We start from the raw sequence: 20,058 nt of genomic DNA on the forward strand, positions 1-20,058 counted from the left end.
TGGGCTTTGTGTCACTTTTCTCGTTGGCTGTACACTGTGCAGCCAGCTGCAGTGGTCTTTGGATATGAACTTAATTAAGCCAACATGCAAAACAATTTATTTCCTTGTGCTATCTCTACAGGAATGAAACAAACGTGTAAATATGGTGCAAGGTATGAAGCGCACCTATTATAACACTGCCAGAGCAGCAAATGCACCGCTCTGCAAACGAGGCATCAGTGCAGCTTACCGCTACATCTTATACAAAAATATGTAACCACTCTTAGCCAACTGGTCAGATAAAGAAATTATATTCTAGGTATGGAATGCCTAGTTCATAAAAAAATTTGTTGGATGCCACTTGCATTGCCGGAAGTCACTAGTCGTGCCATCTATGTCATACACATACAAATAAATCGCCACTGAATGCCGTAGACTCTCTCTACTAAGCTTGGGCACTGTAGCAGCACTGAACGATACTATGACACTGGTGGACATCCAGAAGGAAACTGAGTAGACGGAAATCCCACAGACTTTTGCGTTGCACAGAAACGTCTCTGTACGCCTCACCACTGCAGAGGTGTACAAGAACCTTAAGTTAGGTGCAGTGTTTAAATCAAATGATGTAACACCTCTTCAAAAGCGCACTACTGCCACACCGAAAATCGGCTAGGCTTTAGCCTCACTTGGCTTCTGTATAAGCAGCCTGCTGTCAATGGCGAGAGGCTATTTACCATGAGACATATACTTAAGCCTCTTTCCAAGGCCTGGGTAGTCCAAAGTCTACCCAGTAAGCAACCTGCTACCTGTCTCTACCAATCATTCACACAATGAGCAGAGCAGCGGTTGCAAACAGTGAACGAGATCAAACATCTAACAAAGCAACACTCCAAGTTTCAGGCCGACAATCGGTACTTGGCACGAGCATTTCTGACCTCGCTTTCTACAATTCTCAGTAAGAAGCCCTACCAAGAAGCTGCCAAGTGACCAAAACACCCGAACATGACACAAATGCAGCTGCAGCCATGTCTTGGCGAGAGTTGTCACCCCCAATGGCATCACTGTCAGTGAGGTTGATCCTTGTAACAGTCGGTGAGTCACAACAGGTGCACTGAAGCACAGTCTCAATGTCTGCCAACAACGAACGTCTCCACCGCATCCTTGCCTCGTCGACGATTGCATCCAATGTTCCATGCTTTCTCAGTAGTTCAGCACACTCGGCCATCACTTCCCTCCAATTCAGGCCCAACGGGTCCAGCTGAACCTGTCAGCAAAGATGTCAACATTAGCAATGTTACAATCCTTTCGTACTACATAGAGAGACCAGGTGATCACAAGCAACAAATGAAATTAGCATGTCTACTTGGTTACACACTGTCTTGCACAAAATCATCCAAGGTGGTGCTTTACGATCATAAATAATGGATGAAGAAAAATCTTTTGATGTGTGCACACAGTCATCCTTTCAGATGGGAAGAATACACTGCAGACAAAACGGTGAAATGTAAACTAGAAATTCACAAGAAATCTGACCCACTTTGGTGACTTGATGAGAGAAGAAAAATTAAACCACTACTTCTTGAAGTGGAAAAAAAAAACTCTTCTGCCACATAGCCTTGTTTCTGCACCAACAAAAAAACTATATGGTGATTACTCAACTTGCAATGCAGAAAATTGGCATAAGCTTACACGCAATAATGACAGTACACAGAAAGATGTAGCCCAGGCAGGATGCTCGTGCGGGGCCCCTGCTCTCGCATGTCCCCCCCCCCCCCCCCCACTATCTCTGCCCCATGCCTTCTTGACTCTTTCTCCCTGTTACACAGGTTAACCCTCCTGTTTGCTTTAAATTTCTCGTGCAAGGTGGGAGGTAAATACATGCAAAGTGGAAAAAAAAAGCCTAGGTCGGAGCATGACATCAGCCAGCCAACGTAGACAACTCAGGCTGTAACAAAGCCATTCTTTTTGGTATTTCCCTCTACCAATAGGTAGCGGTACATTTCTGCTAGTCTGTTCATTGCTGCTAATGACTAATGCCCCTAGTTTCCCCCAATTCCGCAAAAAAAATTGTGGATTTAAGCATTTTTGATGGAATTGTGCGTTAGCAGCCACATTCTTTTTTTGATGCTACTGCTGTTAGAGGGGTCAGTAGGAAAAAGAGGAGGAGCTATGGTCACCATCCTCGTGCCATAGCTACTTGGTGTTCTGAGCTGAGCTGCCCAGTCCTGTGCCTGTTTGCTCTTCTTTGACTACCCTACTCCATTTAATTCTTTTTCAGTGCCGTCTTTTTCTCAGCAACCTTCTTTCTACACTCACAGCCACTTACTTCCTTTGCTCTTGCACATTTAGCGCTTTGCCTGGCTTATTCTAGCGGCTGTTAAGCCTGGAGGCAAAGATAGCTGTAAATAGCTTGAAAAGCTTGGGGGAAAAAAGAACTCTCACAATATTTATACCTTGGTTCCATATACCATGCAAATTGCATTCCAAAGCATTATCTGATGTCTCCCATGAAATTTCATGGATTCTTTATTTCCTGCCACAGAAAGCCCATGGCTGCACTAACGACGCTCTTTTCGTGATGAGGCCATGTGTGGAGCACACTTTCTAACCTTCGTTATTTTAAGATGAGGCCTTAAGAGCGAGACACAATACATATTCCTAGATGTACATTCCTCTGTGACAGCACAGAGCAGTTCAAGAAACAGTGCTTCGCTGCAAAAAAGAAGGGAACAAAATGGTTGCATTCTTACCTGCCAGGCAGCCAAGTCAGGCCAGCCATCCTCAGCCATGCTGATGATCGCATGGACCATGGGACCCACTGGCCACAGATCATACGCTACCCGCAAGTAGGGTAAAAATGCCTTTTCCAAGCTTTCACAAGCTAGCCTGATGTTCGAGGCCATCCGTGCAAGTGTCGTTCGTCCATCGAGGCAGGCACGTGCAAGGTGCTGCTCAAGCACATGTGACACGCATGTCAGAAGCCCATCAACACCCGACCACTCGAAAGGGTAGCCACGCTGGAAAGGGCAAACCAGGATAGGGCAAATGCTGCCTGCCGGTCCGGAGGGGAACAGGTCCTCGGTCCAATCGCTCGCCGAGGTGCCAGCGCGGCTGACGTAGAAGCGAGGGTGGACATTGGGCTGCTTCCGACCACGAAGGTCACTCTGCCGTGCTCGGCCCAGTGCTGCCAGCTCAGACACGTTGTCCTGTCCCAAAACTGGCTGCTCACCGCTGAACTGCGTTGCAGGGTTCTGCCGCTTGTACAGGGCGATATCGTAGACCCAACGACGCAGCAGGACGAATGGAGACAGCCTTTCATCGATGTCTTTGTACGCACGACTCAGCATGCCAACCTTGGGGGGAGAAAGCAAAGGTTGAAAGGAAATACCAATAAACAACAACTCGAAATTATAATAATTTTTCTGCAGAATCAGTTGACAACATATGTGAAATATTTTAGGGGTAGCTAAATGGCATACTCGTTAACACTCATTAAAAACATAGCAACACTCATTAAAACATAGCAGCACAGCAGCTCTCGCGCCTATCAGTACAGCAGGTCAGCTCACAGACCTAAACTACAAGTACCTTTGCTTACACTGGGGACACATTATCACTAATCTACCCTATATCTTGCTTATATATCAAGTAAAATAAAACAAAGCACAAGGCCAATTGGAGAAGCCAAAGAAAAAAGCATGAGACTTGCATCAGTAAGTAAGATGAATGCACAGCTCACTGCAAGCCAAGCAACAGCAGTAAACAGAATGAACGGCTTGTGCATAATGCCATGGGTGCCATGACAGTGGACCATGTACAACTTCTACAGTGCTAGTCAGATCAGACGGCTATAAGCGCACAAACATCATGTTTAGATACGGTGTCCCATACTTGGCATAGGTGCAAGGGACACATATGCACCATAAGAACAGAGAAGCCACTAAAGAGCGGTGACACGAAATTTTCATGCTGGCCCTTTTTTTGTGTGTGTACAAAGTGCCAACCCATGGTAGTCGAAGTGATGTGTATCGATGTGTCAGCATGCTGTCAATTAAACAATTATAAGGAGACAATACTTCAACTCTGGTAGTATTGCAGTGGTGCTCCGGCTGCGCCATTTGCGCCATTCTGGTACGTTTCCATTTTCCTGCGCCAGTCTGCTCCAAAAGCGGCAAATTGATCAATTTTGCACCTCCGCTGCGCCAAAAAGAAGACACGGTCACAGGAAAATGACTATTTTTGGTACCATTCAGTCTTTCAGTTTGCAACCTACTAAAACGTTTTCGCAGTTGGCAACACATGGCGTTGGTGGCCCGTGTTAGAATTTAGCAGCCACTTTGGCTGTAGTGTACTCTATAGCTTGGAGTTCATTCACGCAAGGAACACGTGGAGCCAGGCGGCAGTGCAAGTGATACCTTCAGCATCGGAATTCCATGCTTCGTGCTGCTGTTGCACGCTTTGTGCTGCTGTTGCAAGTATGCACTTTAACCTGCGCATGCGTTTTCGTGGCTATCGAAACAGGAGCGTTAATGTGTCCGTTAGCAAGACGCCACGCAGATGCTTCGTTTTTTTTTTTTTTTTTTCAGGGGATTTATTTCAAGCTAACGTTCTTGATGGGAACATATGCACAGTGTGGAATTAATTATTTTCTTGAATGAAACGTGTCATCTGTTGTTCGTAAAGCAAAGTTTATATTTTGTCTTTCTAGGGCGAAGCACAAAATTGAATGAATCCATCCTCATTGAAATGGACTCCAACAACGACATCATTAATGTGTGGTGCGAAAAGGGAACTAAAGAAACAGATGCCATTTGAGTAGTCTGCAATACAGTCATTTCATGTGCTATGCATGGAGTTGCGGCCGTCAAACACCATGCAACGATGAAGAAACACACTGAACTTGCTGCAAAGCACAGGGACAAGGATGGGAACCTGCAGCCACTGAAGCTAGTGCAAACCACATTGGACTTCTCACATGGGATAGCTGGAATATCTCTCCAAGGTCAAGTTACGAAAGCAGAAGCCATTTTTGCTATGTCCGTCGTCTGCAAGTCTGTGCCTTTTTCCTGGGGAGACACAGCAACAGAAATGTACCAGTGAATGTTTCCATGTAGTCAAGTTGCAAAGGGGTTCAGTTGTGGCAGGACCAAGTTGTCGCGTATTGTTTCTGATGGGCTTGGCCCTTACTTCAAATCTCAAGTGATAAGTGAACTGTGCCACCCAAATGTTTACTTCTCAAGAATGGTTGATGAAACCCCAAAACCCGAGCAAAGGGTGCAGCAGCTGGATGTACTTGTAAGGTACTTTTACAACAAGCAGCAACAAGTGGTTGTTGATCATCTCCAATCATTTCATCTTGGACGTGGGACTGCAGAAAAAATTGTTGAGTGCACTGAAGATGCTTTGACAGAGCTTCCGAAGCAAGGGCTTATTTGCTTCTTTAGCTATGGCCCTGATGTCATGAAAAGTGTTAGAAACAAACTTGACAAGTACACAACGTCAGGCCTGGTGGATGTTGGCCACTGTACTTTGCACAAAGTGCATAATGCTTTTTCAAAGGGTCTGGAGGCATTTGGTGCAGACGTAGAGGAGCTTGTGAGAAGCATCTACTACTATTTCAAGGGCGTAGTCCGCAGCGAACATATTAGGGAATGCCAAGATGCGCTAGACATTTCGTCTCACGTGTTTCTGAGGCACGTCTCAAATCACTGGTTGACTCTTCAAGATTTCCTTTGTCGCATACAGAAGCAGTTTGAAGCTCTCCAGACATTCTTCCACAAGGATGATTTACCTGGAAGGCGCTTGGATGCTCAAAACCTGCACAACAAGCTTTCTTCGGCGTTTTCAGACAAATCCCTATATGCAAAGGTGCTGTTTTTGAGAAATTGTGCTGCCCTTTTCTCGGGCTTCCAGAAATTATTTCAAAAGGAAGAACCACTGCTGCATGTGTTTCACATAGAGATGATATCCTTAGTGAAGCGAATCCTCCGTCGCTTTTTGCGGAGTGAAGCGTACCTCAACAAAAGTGCAGAAGACTAGAAGACTCTCAATGTGGAGGACCCGGCAGTCTGGAAAATTAAACCCAAAGTGGGTACAGACACCGAGCAAGCTATGGTGGTGTGGGACGTAAGTTAAAGAAAGCGATTGCGTCTTGGTGCACGCGCATTCTACATTGCTTGCGCAAGGGACCTACTGCACAAATCCCCTTTCGGATCCCACCGGCGGCAGTGGTTGTTTTTTCTTCTGCTTTTCTAATCAATTAGCTTTAAGCGATAGCATATTCAGTAATATTCTAAATGGACCAACACCACAAAATAAATAAATTAAAACATCCCTATGCCCCTTGGTTTCTGCGGCTGTTGGCTTCTTTCATATTTATAACGAGCCCCTCATTCCCTTCCCTTGTTTGCTTAATTGCTTAGCGAGGGCCTCGGTTCTGGCAGCCTTGACGCCATAGGAAGCATAAGAGGGTTCTCACGCAGCTTCCACCCTCTCCGTTCGATGACGTTCTACGCCACACCTGCGGTAACTCAAGACGTTCTACGTCCGCCGCTTATGAACGTGGGTGGCGCTGATGAACACTCTCAAAGTTAGGTTACTTGTAAACATAAATACCCCCGAAAGCAGAAGGTTTGACAGCCGTCGCCGTAGCTCAGAGGTAGAGCACCGGACGCGTAATTCGGAGGTCGTGGGTTCGGATCCCACCGGCGGCAGTGGTTGTTTTTTCTTCTGCTTTTCTAATCAATTAGCTTTAAGCGATAGCATATTCAGTAATATTCTAAATGGACCAACACCACAAAATAAATAAATTAAAACATCCCCTGTGCCCCTTGGTTTCTGCGGCTGTTGGCTTCTTTCATATTTATAACGAGCCCCTCATTCCCTTCCCTTGTTTGCTTCTCTGAACAACAAAGTTCTTCAAAGTGCGAGCATTCTTAGACTTGAGCCTGGCAGTGTAGATGCCGAAGTGCGATCTTTAGGGTGCTTGCCTCGCAACTTTCACAAGTCATCCAAAGTGAGCAAGTGTCTGCATTAGTAAATGAGTGGCAAATGCTCAAATGTGATGGCTAACAACATTCATCTAGCAGAAGCTCGTATAGATGTTAGCTGGGCACAGCTGTTCAAACAAAAAGTGCAGCTGGTGAAATTAAACACCCGTTGCTTTCAAAGCTGGTAGAAGCGTTGTTATCGCTACCCCACGGCAATGCTGAGTGTGAGCGCGGCTTCAGTCAAAACAAATGAATGCTTGAAAGTCGGGCATCGTTATGCATCGAGAGCATCAGTGGGTTACGACATGTGAAGACGTATTTAAGAACGTATGGCAGCGATGCCACAAAGGTGCCTTTGTCACCGCAGCTTCTTCAAAGCGTAAAAAGAGCATGAGCTAGGTAAGTAGAAAGAATTTAAATCCGAGAAGCGGACCTAAAAAGAAAGAGTCTTGACAATTCAGCGGATGACGGAGATGACTGTGTTGGAAAACGGTCACGGAAGCATCATTTCTACCAGGTCGAAGAACAAAAACTTGGAGCAGGTACAACGAGGCCAAACTTTGTTAGAACAAGGAAACTCCAGCCTTGGACTCACTTCATGAGCTTGAGGAGGTTGTGAAAAATTCCAAGAAGCGTTAGGATCATGCCAACAGAAAAAAAAAAACTGCTTCTAGTAAACATGTTCTTTGGACTCAAGTACACGTGACTGAAATGCGTACGAGAAAGTGCCAGCAATAATAAAATGTTTTTGTAACTGTTTTTTTTTTTCGTATACACCTTTGTTCTGTTTTTTTTTCTTCATAGCTAAGCATGGCTAAACGTTATCTCATTAGTAGCAACCGCTTCTGGGTGTCTCCTTTATTTTGTTTGTGCTGCTTCGGGGTTGCTCCAGAATTGTTGTTCTGATACAAAGGTGCTCCAAAATGAATATTTTTCTGCTCCAAAAATTGCTTCAGAACTTGAAATGGCTGGACCACCACTGAGTAGTGGTTTGATTGCTGGATGCATTGAGCTGGAGGAATCATGATTCACAGATGTGCTTTGCAGTAAAGAATAGGTGCAACAACAAAATGCTAATGACAGCCAATTGCTGAACTGTTGGCTCAAGTGCACAAACACCTCCCAGAACACACTATTGATGTCTCACTTTTTTGAAGGTTGGTTAATAGAAAAACAGGCACAGGAAAGAAAAACAGCGTGTGCTAAGCTTGGTAATAGCAACAATTTTAAGCAAAGAAAGCAGATGTCAGATTGTCTGCAGCCAATGTATTTAATTTGTGTTCCCATTCTGGTACCTATTGCAACAAGACTTGGGTGCCAACAGCAGAATGATGTGAAGCGGATGACACACATCATAAGTCTTCCAACTGACTGTGGTCCTTAGATGGTAGGTCATGCCATTTGACTCTATATTTGGGCAGCAACTTTTCTTGGCAATGCTACAGATGCTAGGCAGGAAAAGAAAGTAGACAGGCTTCAGTCCTTGTGCCATTGGGGGTGGGGGTGGATGTGCGCTGCGCTGTTTGCCGCTCACCGCATCGTTCCTGTGTCCCCGCATGGCCCCACTGTGCCCTAACGAGATGAGCGGGATGCGCTGCGGTAGTGCGCTATCTGTTGGGGCAGTGGCGTACATTGCAAGAAGGAGGAGTGGTGTTAACGGGCGCTGCCTGATGGCACTACGTGCGCGCCAGGCAAAGAGGACAAGTAGCGGAAACGTACTTTGCTGCTCGCTTAACTGCGACTTATGTAATTTCCGTGCCCATAATTACTAATATACACCACAGTACATGTCACTAAAGCACCCTTCTAAGACAACACCGTATTCAGTAGATGCGCCTTTTTCGTTCCAAATTATCGAGCTGGCGTGGCGGAGTGGTTAATGTGCTTGTCTCGCACTCCGGAGGCTCTGGTTCGATTCCCCAACTCGACCAATTTCCTACTCAGTTTTATTTATTAATGCTTATGAGATTTTTCCCTCACAGCCAACGCCACCGACACCGCTTTTCTGCGACATGGGGCCCTTAACACTATCGCATTAAAAGCTGCCCCCGAGTATAGTTACAGCACAGTTGAGAAATACATACCTTGCACTCAAAACGAGTTCTCTGTACCCTTTCCCATGTCTCGCCGTTCTCAAACCTGCAATGCTTGAGGGTTAGTCGCCGCTCCTTGGTACACAAGTGCAGGACTAGCAGCAGCCACTGCTTGGGATCCTCAGGCTCACAATCCGAGGGCAAAGAGAGGCAATGCCACATGCCCCGGCACCACGCCAGAGCAAGGCGGGTCCACATGGACTTGCTCGCGGTAAGTTGGTGCAGCCGGCGGCAGGTGCAGCCCAGGCTAAGCACATCGAATGGGTCCGAAAGCTGCAGGCACACCTTGTGCAACACCAGGTCTGGAAGACATAGCAGTGATGGCCCGTCGTCAGCAAAACATCCATCTTCCATTCGATGCAGGGTGGCCGCCTCTGGATCCTCCTCCATCTCGCTGGTTTCAGAGAACGGAAAGGGATGAAAAGTGTGACATGAGGATGACGGATGTACCAGCTAGGTTTGATAAGAAGGGAAATGTCGCATACATGGATCTTTATTTTCTTAGCTAATGAAAGACGGGCCAACTTATTTTTCTACACAAAGTTGTCTCCTGGAAATGTCACAATGAAAAGTCCCTTTGTGAATCTCCAAAAATGACAGCTTAATTAATTGAATGGACTACATTGTGCTTTACCAATAGCACAGGTGTTCTGCTGCAAGTTAAAAAAAATGTGGTGGGTCAACACTGTAGTACTTATATAGCACAGTAAAATATGAGAATATGTGGTGCTGCACCTGATCATGAAGCTGACCAGTCTCGGAGCACCATCTATGCACAGTTGCACACTACAGATTGCTGTAGTTGACCTTTTGCATCCTGACACTAGCAGATCACGATGATAGTTAAATGGGAAATAAAGAGGAAACGCAAACCAAGTGCAGGTGATGGCAGAAAGCCCTGTGCTTAGTTCCCTGCTCCAAACACTGGAACGCTCCAGACAGGGCAGAGTAGCAGGATTTTAATGCTTGTTCACAGCACGTACAGATACTTATAGGTCATTTCTCTAAAGAAATCCTTCCTATGAATTTTTTTTTCCACGTTGCAGTACCCGCGTTTCCAATGAACAGAATGTACTAAAGTTAATTATATCAAAGGAACAAATTTTGTAAGGCATTTGGGCTTTAGAAACATATAAACATTTCCTGAAGTAAAATTAAATAATTATTCTGGTGCATATATTGAAAAAAAAAAAAATGTGTCCGTTAGAGACAACCTAGGTTACAAGCAAATAGTAAGTTGTACTGCAGAGAACGAGTTTTTTGGTTTTTTTTCCGCAGTGACTGTTACTTTGATGAGGCAGAATGCAGAAGCACTTATGAGCAGAGATTTTGTAGTACGTTAACCCTATTTTTTTTCTTGTATACTATGCATTTTAATCTTTCTGCTGCCATCAGTTGTAAGACAAGGCCCTTTGAATTTCATAACACAGAAAACAGACATCTGCACTCATGTATTTTTAAAAGTTAAAAAAGATGCACTGAATAAGACCAGTTGGCCAGCCATTGCATGTTGATGAAAAAGGCAAGCAGTGAGCGATTGCTAGCACGACGGCAGGACTTTATACAGCTGCAAATATCTAATTTCGGTCACTTCACAAGAGAACAAAGAGGATGAATATTCTATCTACATGAGCTAGCAATGGTTGCCAAAATTGAGGAGCTTGAAAAGAAACTCCCGACTATTCCGTAGCAAAAAAGCTAATTTGTTTTCTCTGACAGCATATTCATGTTTCTTTATGCAATGTAAGCTACTGAAGTTTTTGGCTGCTTAAAATTTTGCGCATGAAAGGATTAAGGAAAGTAGGGTGGCCAAAAATGATCCAAACCATTACTGCAGTGTGAATAGAGTCTAGTTAAAGCCTTTGCATATTAGAAAAAGAGAGATAATCCCGTATCCAGCAAATAAATGGTCAGCCGTCATGGTGGCTCAGTGGTTATGGCGCTCGGCTGCTGACCCGAAAGACGCGGGTTCTATCCTGGCCGCGGCGGTCAAATTTCGACGGAGGCGAAATTCTAGAAACCCGTGTACTGTGCGATGTGAGCGCTCGTTAAAGAACCCCAGGTGGTCGAAATTTCCGGAGCCCTTCACTACGACGTCCCTCATAGCCGGAGTCGCTTTGGGACGTTAAACCGCCAGAAACCAAACCAAACTGGTCAGGCGCCATGCAGAATGCAGTTACTGCAAGTAGAGCTTGCGAGACTAAGAAAAACTATTACGCATCACCAAAAATTACGAGTGGTGAGCGGAACATTTAATTCCGTCTTGTATAATACGTGCAACAGTGCACCAAAATACTCAGCGTCTTCCTTTTTCTGACGCGAGCGTCCAAGAATATTTCACCCACGAAGAAACCAAGTCACACAACTCGCGTGAAGCGGTAACTTTGGTTCCGTTTTATTATGAGCCAAAGTAAATACGCAAAAAAAAAAATAAAGACGAAAGAGAAGTGACCTTTCGCAATGAGCACAGCCCACAAACGAAACACGCATATGATGCATCGTGAATCATCAAACTCGAGACGCATTTGCGATTTCGGGCGAAGACGTGCGGCACAAAGGCGCACGAATAGCCAGCACGACTATCTCTACTTACCTGACTTACAGCAAGGGTTTCAAATCGTGTGTCACCTATCACAAACTTGGTTTCACCGCGATCTCCCTATTCCAGATTCAAACCGTACTATGTCGCGCATGGCCATGCGCCATGACAAGAGCGTAAACAACTCGGAAGGAACAGGGCACGTGACATGGCATGTGTGAGAATAGAACTCTGTGTGTGTGTGTGAGTACCAAAATCAAGATATAAGCAACAACGGCGGTCATTTTTGCCCGAAGTAGAAATGTAGGTAGTACCCTCTATACAATCTCGTCATAACTAAAATAGTTTTTTTATATTTTTATTGCGAGAACTTAAAGATACTTTTTAATTTAAATGCCGTTTTTGATTATTGTGAATTATTGTTAGCTTTCTAAAGACGCTGAACTTTAGGATTAGCATTTTAAAGCATATAGAACAAGCTTAGCTTTTAAGCGCTAACAAGCTAAGTAAATAAACAAAATAATTGTTATTATAAAAATGACAACACAAATTTTATTGTATTATTATTTTTAGACTTTTTCAGTTGATTTTGTATTTTAAAGTTTACGTGCTGCATAGTGCTGCCATCTATGCCAAGGATGTATGTCTTCTTCCTCTTTCAAGTAAAATGGCGCCGTTTACAACTACTACGGTGTGTCGTTGATGCTAAACCACATGAAATCGTTCCTCATCTGACAGTGCCGCAAGGCGACGAAGAAGTGAGTTATGCCATCCCTGAACGTAGACGGTGGACTGTGGATGTCGGCGCAGCCCAGCAGCCCTCCAAAAGACACAATCACTGGCCACAAGCTAGCTTTACTCGTGCTCATATCGGAATACTGCCGCGTGAAGGCACGTCGACACGTTGAGCCGAACGAGGAACCATGGACGCACTCGAGCCAGCAGTGTCGAGACTTTGGCATCCTGTCGCTGAAACTTCTCCAGAGCCCCGACATAGCGTTCAGCGAGCTGCTTGCCAAGCTGCGTTCATTACTGCACCCGAAAACGTTGGACCTCTTCAGCAGGGAGCTATCCACCATCCGCGAGTCCGGCGTCGCAGGCATCATGGACTACGTCCCCAACCTGGACAACCTGCTCTCCGAACCAATGGCTGATTTTGGGCATGCCGTGCTTCATAAGAGCAGCGTTTTAGGTCTGTTCGTGCGTCGTATGCTGCTAGCCCTGGACAAGCTGAATTTCAGCGGGCTCGTCAACCTGCACAAGGACTTCTGCGCGTACTTCGACGAAGGAATGCGGCGCTTTGAGATGGCGCCTGCAGGTGCGGCGCGACCGGCGGCTACGCAGCGCCAGGCCGACCTGTTCGTGGCGCAGCAAGTGATGCTGATGCAGCTCAACGAAAAGGCCGCGCTGGCACCGCCGCAGCTGCAGCTCCGCATCAACGAGCTGCTGGCCGGCAATAAGGACCTCACCGAGGCGCACTACCTCAGCTTCCTCAACAGCCTCACCGTGCGCGAGTACAGCGGCGCCGACGACAGCCTGCGGCGCCACTTCGACCGCACGCTGCCTGCGGCGCCGGAGACTAGCACCAAGGGCGGCGAAGAATCGACGCGGAACCTGCGCTACGCCTCTTTCAACCTGGCCCGGCTGCACTCGAGGATGGGACATCGCGGCGAAGCCCTGCTCGCTCTGCGTGAAGCGGTCACTCTGGCCCAAGACGCCTCCGACGCGTTGTTCCTGCAACATGCCTTGGCGTTCCTCTGCCGGCTCCAGGGCAACCGCTGCGACCCGTCACAGCTGCGCTGTCTTGTCACTCGCGCCTCCGAGATGGGCTTGTTCAGCGTCGCCTCGTTCGGCATACAGGCTCTGGCACGCGTCGAAGCCGACTTGGGTGGCACGCCCTACGTGATTTTCGAGTTGCTGGGCAAGAGCGACCTGCTCAACTGCCAACACGCCCTCTCCGAATTGGCAGGCACGTCTCTTGCGCAGCGCGCAGCGCACTGGGCTTGCTACGGCTTCCACTCCTTGTCGCAGCTGCAGTCGCAGTGGCTCCTGCACGCCTCCAGGGGCGACCCACTGCGGGCGTCAGGCGTGCAGCCCGTGGGAGAGGTGACAGCTCTGGCGCTGCGCAATCTGGCCGTCAGTCTCGCTCAGCAAGGTCAACACACGAGTGCATGGACTGTGCTCAGATTCGCCAAATCACTGTTCCCTTCGTACTCAGGTTCATGTCAGATACTCAGGTTGTGCCAGCTCGTCACCGCCTTCAATGCATACCTTTACCAGGCAGACTGGCCACTGGTGGAAAAGATGGCTTCAGCTATTCGCATTCTCGACCGCGATGAGGGAGACTTATGCCGGGCACGGTCCCTCCTGTGGCAGGGCCACTTTACTGCAGCGCTGGACTTGGTTGACGCATTGTTCAAAGAATGCAGAAATGGTGAGAAAGGCTTTGCATACTGCTTGACCCATTTTGAAGGCCGGCTGTATCATTTGAAGGCAGAGATCTTTATTGAAGCTGCTCAGCCGATGCTAGCTATTCCAATTATATGCAAAGCTCTCATGCATGCCGAGACATATCAGCTGATCTACATTCGAAGCATGCTGTTCATGCTTATGGCCGAAGTTCAATTCCAGATTGGCCTTCCGGGGCATGCAAGCACACTTCTCGACGAAGTGGTCACGCTCGTTTTGTCTCACGGCAGCTTTGCCGATGTTGGACAGCTGTACCTGCTGCTTGCAAAGTGTTCATTTTTGAGCAGAGGGGAGCAGGCAGCCAGTGAAGCAATCAAGCTTGCATCGTTGGCTCTGGACAAGTTTACGAAGGTGCGTCTGAAGAAAGGCATTAGAGAGGCAGCCTACTGGCTAGCTTTAATTTGTGATGCAGTTGGCTTGGAAGAGCAACGAAATGCAGCTGCACGACAGTTCCGTCAGGTGGATGAAGAAATGGCAGAAAAATTGTTGTATGTTGTATAAAGACAACTGTATTTGTCCCAACTTGTTGTTTTGTTGTGCGTGAAAGTTGTCATCAGCTTGTTCTGTTCTTGTTCTGAGGAGTCGCTGGTGCTGAATTCATTCACAATTATTAATTAGTGAAATGCTCGATTAAGCACTTCAGTTACACGTGCAGGTATTCTTAGTTAAATGCATGCAGGGATCTTTCTATGGTTCCCATGCTATTCAAATAACCTGTGCCCAGTGGGGCATGCCAATTTATTTCCAGGATTTTATCCTTGCTTTACGATAGCTGCTTCATTCATAAAATTTCATTCATAGCTTTCCTCATTCATAACTGACAGCATGGTTAAGGTGTCCACTGACCCAGGGAGCCAGTTGTGCTCGTCAACTTTTTCATCGTCAATGCCTGTTTATCCATTGTATGCCGACGGCCTATGCTTCTGTGCCGCGTTTCTGCAACAGTGTTGTCAATAACAACACGTATTGCTCGAGTGCCATGTTTCTGCCACAGTGTTGACGACACCAATGCATGTAGCACACATCTCTGTCACTACCGCCACATTGCTCAAAGCCCGAATATTAATTTGATAGTAGTATTAGTTGATGACAATATGCAGTGGACAGCGCGAGAGTGTGTTGCAGTTTAACACAAGGATTAATTGGTTGCAGTGATGGCCTAGTACTCTTATGCAGTGGCCAGCGAAGCTGATGTGTTCTTGCCACTGCAGGTTTGAATCCCAGTCGCAGCATTATTTATGTTATTTATTTATTTATTTATTTATTTATTTATTTATTTATTTATTTATTTATTTATAGTGTGCCCAATGTCACCCTCAAGGTCAAGCTTCACTCAAACCGCTGAGCTGTTTAGAGCTCGTTTTTGCAGTAAAACGTATGCTTCCAGTAAGTGCAGAGACTGAAGAGTGTCTCACAGCCCCATGACACCACTCTGGGAAGGGCACGGCGAACCGAAAAAGCAGTGAAGATGAAAAACACGGCACTGAAACTGTAGGTAACCGCCGGCCAAGTGTGCGGCGATGGCCTACGTTGCTCAAACCGTGCACGTGTGCCGACTGGGCAAAGCATCAGTTAAGCGACGAGAAAGGGGCAGCGTTGAAAGTGAAGCTACTGCGCTCTTTCAGGGAGCAACCAATGGTAGCGATTTGAGTTTGAATTCCTACTGGCCCTGCTGGTAGAGTGGTATGCACCACATGCTTAGTTTGGGCTCTCCAAATTTTGTGCTTCTACTTTGTGCAGACAGTGCACTGACTGCAGACAGAGTCTCTTACAAGTTCTGTGCGCACGTGCGCTGGGCTGCTTTTGTTGCTGCTTGGGCCCACGAATGACAGACAATGCTGTCGTAAGTTCATTTGGTCAGAGGTATGTGGATTTGCACCAACATGTTGTCGATGCACAGCTGGTCAGATGTCTTCTAGGATGACTGTTGGCCCAGGCGTCGACATTGCCGAGAAATGTTCTGATGAAGCCAGTGTAGTGTACGGGAGTACAAGGACTGTCTGACTGCTAGGAATCTAAATAAGGCTGGCTTGGCACCAGCTGCTGTTAATGCTTCAACAAAGATTTGTTATGTAGCATACCTAAATCAGACTGTTGGCAGCAAGGTCTCAGAGCGAGAACATGATCACACTCGTGAGCTTGGAAAGGGCTGCGACAGGGTTTGCTTTGAAGAAATAGATGCACATAACTCACTTTTTTAAAGAAGTAAACACCGATTTTGTCGGACTTAGTATTTGTTTTCAGTAATACAGGAAGCCATTTACTACGCATTTTGGATACAACAAACGCTGTCCACATAACCATCGGGTTCGTTGTACTGGATGCGCTACATATTTGAGAACTCCCCGCAGGGACGCGTCTGCAGCATGCAGACGTTGGTGAGTGGCGACACCACGGGGTTAACCCGAGCATCCGCAGGGACATCCCCGCAGGGGGATGATGGTGAACAATGCATCACCACGGACCCGAGCATCCGCGCTTAGCCGTGCGTGGCATCGCCGTGTCCGGGGAAAAGGGGATCCTGGTGGTTGAGCCGATGCCGAGCGTTTGGACCCTTAAGGCCCGTCGGCGGAGGCAACACACCACTTTGGCCCCAGCTTCCTGTAGACGGCACCTCCGGCCTGACCCGACCGGGGGAAATCGGCAGTCGCCTTTTCCTATCCTCCCCTCTATCTTTCACTTTCCTATCTCTTTCTTACAACTCTCCTGTCTCCTCCTCTTTTCTTCGTGTTTTCCTCTTTTTCCTGGCGGCGAGGGTTAACCGTGTGTGACCAACTACCCTGAGTTGAGTCATATTAGGTTATAGTTAAGGTGTACAGCTGGCGTGGGCAGGACTTGCTCGCAAGTTCCTGTCCCGTCCCCTTGTTGGGCTCCATGGTGGGTGGCTGGCACCATGACCGAAAAACTAGAATTTTTATGGCTCCCCCTTTTTCCAAACCAGATCGCTCTCTCAAGAGAGGGCGGAACGAAGCAGAAAAGTTTTTTCAAAAAAGAAAAGTCAGTTTTCCTAAGTACCATGTCATCCATAGTGAAGTAGAAAATAAGCAAGCAAGAATCCTGTCCCCCTTCCTAGTGTCAAAGTGTTTGACAGAAGCCTTGGGCATTGGCTACAAGGTATCTAAAATGGCCAGCGGTGACTTACTGCTCGAACTGCCTGACAACGTCCAACACTCAAAACTCGTAAACATTGTATCTGTTGGGGATATTCCTGTCTCCGTGACGTCACACCGATCTCTGAACACCGTCCGAGGTGTTATATCCGGAAATGACTTTGTCCACATCACTGAAAAAGAGATGCTCGAAGGTCTGAGTGACCAAGACGTGATAGATGTTCACAGAATCAAGATCCGGAAGGATAATAAGGAAATAGACACAAAACACATGATCCTGACGTTCAACACCAGCACACTGCCCGACACAGTCGAAGTAGGATATCTAAAAGTTAACGTAAGACCATACATTCCCAACCCTCACCGATGTTTCAACTGCCAAAGGTTCGGTCACGGCTCACAAAGTTGCCGCGGCCGGAAAACGTGCGCGAAATGCGCCTCGAAGAATCATTCTGATCAATGTGACGCAGCCCCGCACTGCGCAAACTGTGAAGGTGACCATGCAGCGTACTCCAGGGCGTGTCCGTCCTGGAAAAAAGAAAAGGAGATAATCACTATAAATACAAGGGAAAACATTTCATTTAAAGAAGCGAGAAGGCGTTTTGCACTCACCAACTCATTCTCCTTCACAACAAAACAAAACTTCGCCGATGTGGTGCGTGGGCGCGGCGCACCACACCAGGCTTCGGCACCCGTCCAGGTCACACGCAGTGAGCCTGTGGCGGTGCCATCCGCGCCGCAAGGCAGAGCAGCTAACGCTGCTCCGCCAACTGCAAGTCAGGTTGCGCAGACCCCCGGGTCGGCGGGCCTCAAGACCTCTTCCCACAGGTCGAGGTCAAACTCGAACGCGAACGTGCCTCCTGCACGGTCGTCCAGCGCCTCCGCAGAGGTGATGGACACGGCCCCGGGCAGCCCCGCGCCGTCCACGTCGGACGGTCGGCGGAGCTCTCTGGATCGATCAAAAAAAGACAGGCCCCGAGTCACGGGGCCAACAACAACTTGATCTACCTTTCCACCCTATAGAAACACAAAAGTAAGATGGCTTTCATAATACAATGGAACTGTAGAGGACTTTTAAACAATTACAGTGACATAAAAGACATACTAGGAGCACATGCTCCTGTCGCCTTATGTCTACAAGAAACAAATTTAGGTCCCCAAAAAAATAACTTTCTAAAGAATTACACTGTTTTCTGCCGCCATCGGGAACAGGCGAGCCGACTATCGGGAGGCGTAGCCATCATAGTGAAAAGCGGCGTCCCAGCTCGAGAGCTTAAACTAAAAACAAGACTTAAAGCTGTCGCAGCCACTCTGGTTGCCCATAAAACCATCACTGTGTGCTCACTATATATTGATCCGCACTTTAATTTAACACTACATGACTTAGAGGATCTTTTAGAGCAGCTACCAGAGCCATACCTGGTAGTTGGAGATTTTATGCACATTCATGTTTTTGGGGAAGCGAGAAAACTGACGCTAGAGGCCATCTCGTAGAGGATTTTATTTTGTGCAATGACGTCTGTTTACTCAACTCTGATAAACCTACATACTGCTCCCCAACGTCGGGGAAAATGAGTGTTTTAGATTTGTCTTTTAGTTCACCGTCTGTTTTTAACGATTTTAACTGGAGTGTTTTAGACAATCCATATGGAAGTGATCATCTCCCTGTCGTAATAAGTCTTTCATCCTTGCTAACAGTTATTCCCACAAAACCACGGTGTTGGAAGCTAAATTTAGCTGACTGGCAACTTTTTACAGCACAAGCTACATTAGAGAAAATAGTTTTAGAAAATGTTGACATCAATGAGATAAATGAAAAATTCACGAATTGTATCTTAGCTGCCGCACATTTAGCTATTCCTCAATCCTCTGGAATAGTAAAACAAAACCACAAATACTGGCATACAAAAGAATGTAAAAATGCAAAAAAGAAACAAAACAAAGCCTGGGGCATTTTTTGGAGATATCCAACACATGAGAATCTCATAAACTTTAAAAAAGCAAGAGCAAAAGCACGATACATCAGACGCAACACAGAAAGGGCATCATGGCAACAGTACATATCCTCGATAAACAGCTCAATAACATCCAAAAAAATGTGGGAGCAGGTGCGGAAATTCACTGGAAATTTTACTCCTTTCACATTTCCAATGCTTACAACACCCGGTACTCAAACAACATTAGAAGAGCAGGCCAACATATTGGGTGAGCATTTTGCTACAGTATCAAGCTCAGCCAACTACACACACTCCTTTCAAAAGCACAAAACAATAGTAGAAAAACAAAAACTTCCCTTCAGAACATGCATACATGAAGACTACAATCAGCTTATTACAATGCAGGAACTAAATGCAGTACTAACATCCGATAAAAAGACAGCACCAGGCCCAGACAATATACATTATGCCATGCTTGCTCACCTCTCTGAGACTGCCATAGAGGCTCTCCTAAAATTTTTCAATAAAATATGGATGAGTGGAGAAATCCCCCAAGCATGGAGAGAAGCAATCATAGTACCCTTTCTAAAACCTGGCAAACCACCAACTAGTCCCACCAGTTACAGGCCAATAGCACTCACTAGCTGTATAGCAAAATCATTCGAAAGCATTCTAAACATCAGACTAACCTTCATACTTCAGTCCCGGCAACTTTTAGATATACACCAATGCGGGTTTAAAAAGACATGTTCCACAACCGATCACCTTGTTCGCTTTGAGAACACAGTCCGGGAAGCGTTCATCCACAAGCAACACTGTATCGGGGTCTTCTTCGACCTGGAGAAGGCTTACGATACCACGTGGAGGTTCGGTATCCTCCGTGACCTAGCGGGCCTAGGTATCCGCGGCAGGATGCTGAGCTGTTTGAACGACTTCCTAACC

The 20,058-nt window shown here is 46.6% G+C and overlaps 2 protein-coding genes and 2 pseudogenes across 3 annotated transcripts; 3 read left to right on the forward strand and 1 right to left on the reverse strand.

Moving 5' to 3' along the window:
• Positions 1 to 74: 74 nt before the first annotated feature.
• On the reverse strand, positions 75 to 11,816 carry LOC149364549 (uncharacterized). 2 transcript variants are annotated; one of them, XM_089574506.1, is made up of 4 exons: positions 11,664 to 11,816; positions 9,053 to 9,455; positions 2,730 to 3,332; positions 75 to 1,243 (listed from the first exon to the last, which is right to left on the reverse strand). In XM_089574506.1, the coding sequence occupies exons 2-4, from the start codon at positions 9,449 to 9,451 to the stop codon at positions 932 to 934; spliced, it is 1,314 nt and encodes a 437-aa protein (XP_089430632.1). In that variant the 5' UTR covers positions 9,452 to 9,455; positions 11,664 to 11,816; the 3' UTR covers positions 75 to 931. The 2 variants fall into 2 exon arrangements, with proteins under 2 accessions (XP_089430632.1, XP_089430631.1); XM_089574505.1 differs by having other exon boundaries at positions 11,655 to 11,815.
• Positions 128 to 7,271, forward strand: LOC149364550 (uncharacterized; annotated as a pseudogene).
• Positions 6,029 to 7,607, forward strand: LOC149364551 (uncharacterized; annotated as a pseudogene).
• Positions 11,817 to 12,235: 419 nt separating the features above from the next.
• On the forward strand, positions 12,236 to 14,591 carry ida (anaphase promoting complex subunit 5 ida). The gene has a single exon (XM_089574507.1). It carries the CDS (start codon positions 12,366 to 12,368, stop codon positions 14,568 to 14,570), a length of 2,205 nt encoding a protein of 734 aa, XP_089430633.1. The 5' UTR covers positions 12,236 to 12,365; the 3' UTR covers positions 14,571 to 14,591.
• The last annotated feature ends 5,467 nt before the right edge of the window (positions 14,592 to 20,058 follow it).

Source organism: Amblyomma mixtum, chromosome 2 (assembly GCF_055824585.1).
Source record: "Amblyomma mixtum isolate Tamu chromosome 2, ASM5582458v1, whole genome shotgun sequence".
NCBI lineage: Eukaryota > Metazoa > Arthropoda > Arachnida > Ixodida > Ixodidae > Amblyomma > Amblyomma mixtum.

Bases quoted from the DNA above. Each gene is read 5' to 3' on its own strand.
- LOC149364549 (XM_089574506.1), bottom strand. From the start codon at position 9,451: ATGGAGGAGGATCCAGAGGCGGCCACCCTGCATCGAATGGAAGATGGA. The intron at 3,333-9,052 runs GTATGTATTTCT...TCTCCCCCCAAG, and splicing joins GAACTCGTTTTGAGTGCAAG to GTTGGCATGCTGAGTCGTGC. The intron at 1,244-2,729 runs GTAAGAATGCAA...CTTTGCTGACAG, and splicing joins CTGACTTGGCTGCCTGGCAG to GTTCAGCTGGACCCGTTGGG.
- ida (XM_089574507.1), top strand. From the start codon at position 12,366: ATGCCATCCCTGAACGTAGACGGTGGACTGTGGATGTCGGCGCAGCCC.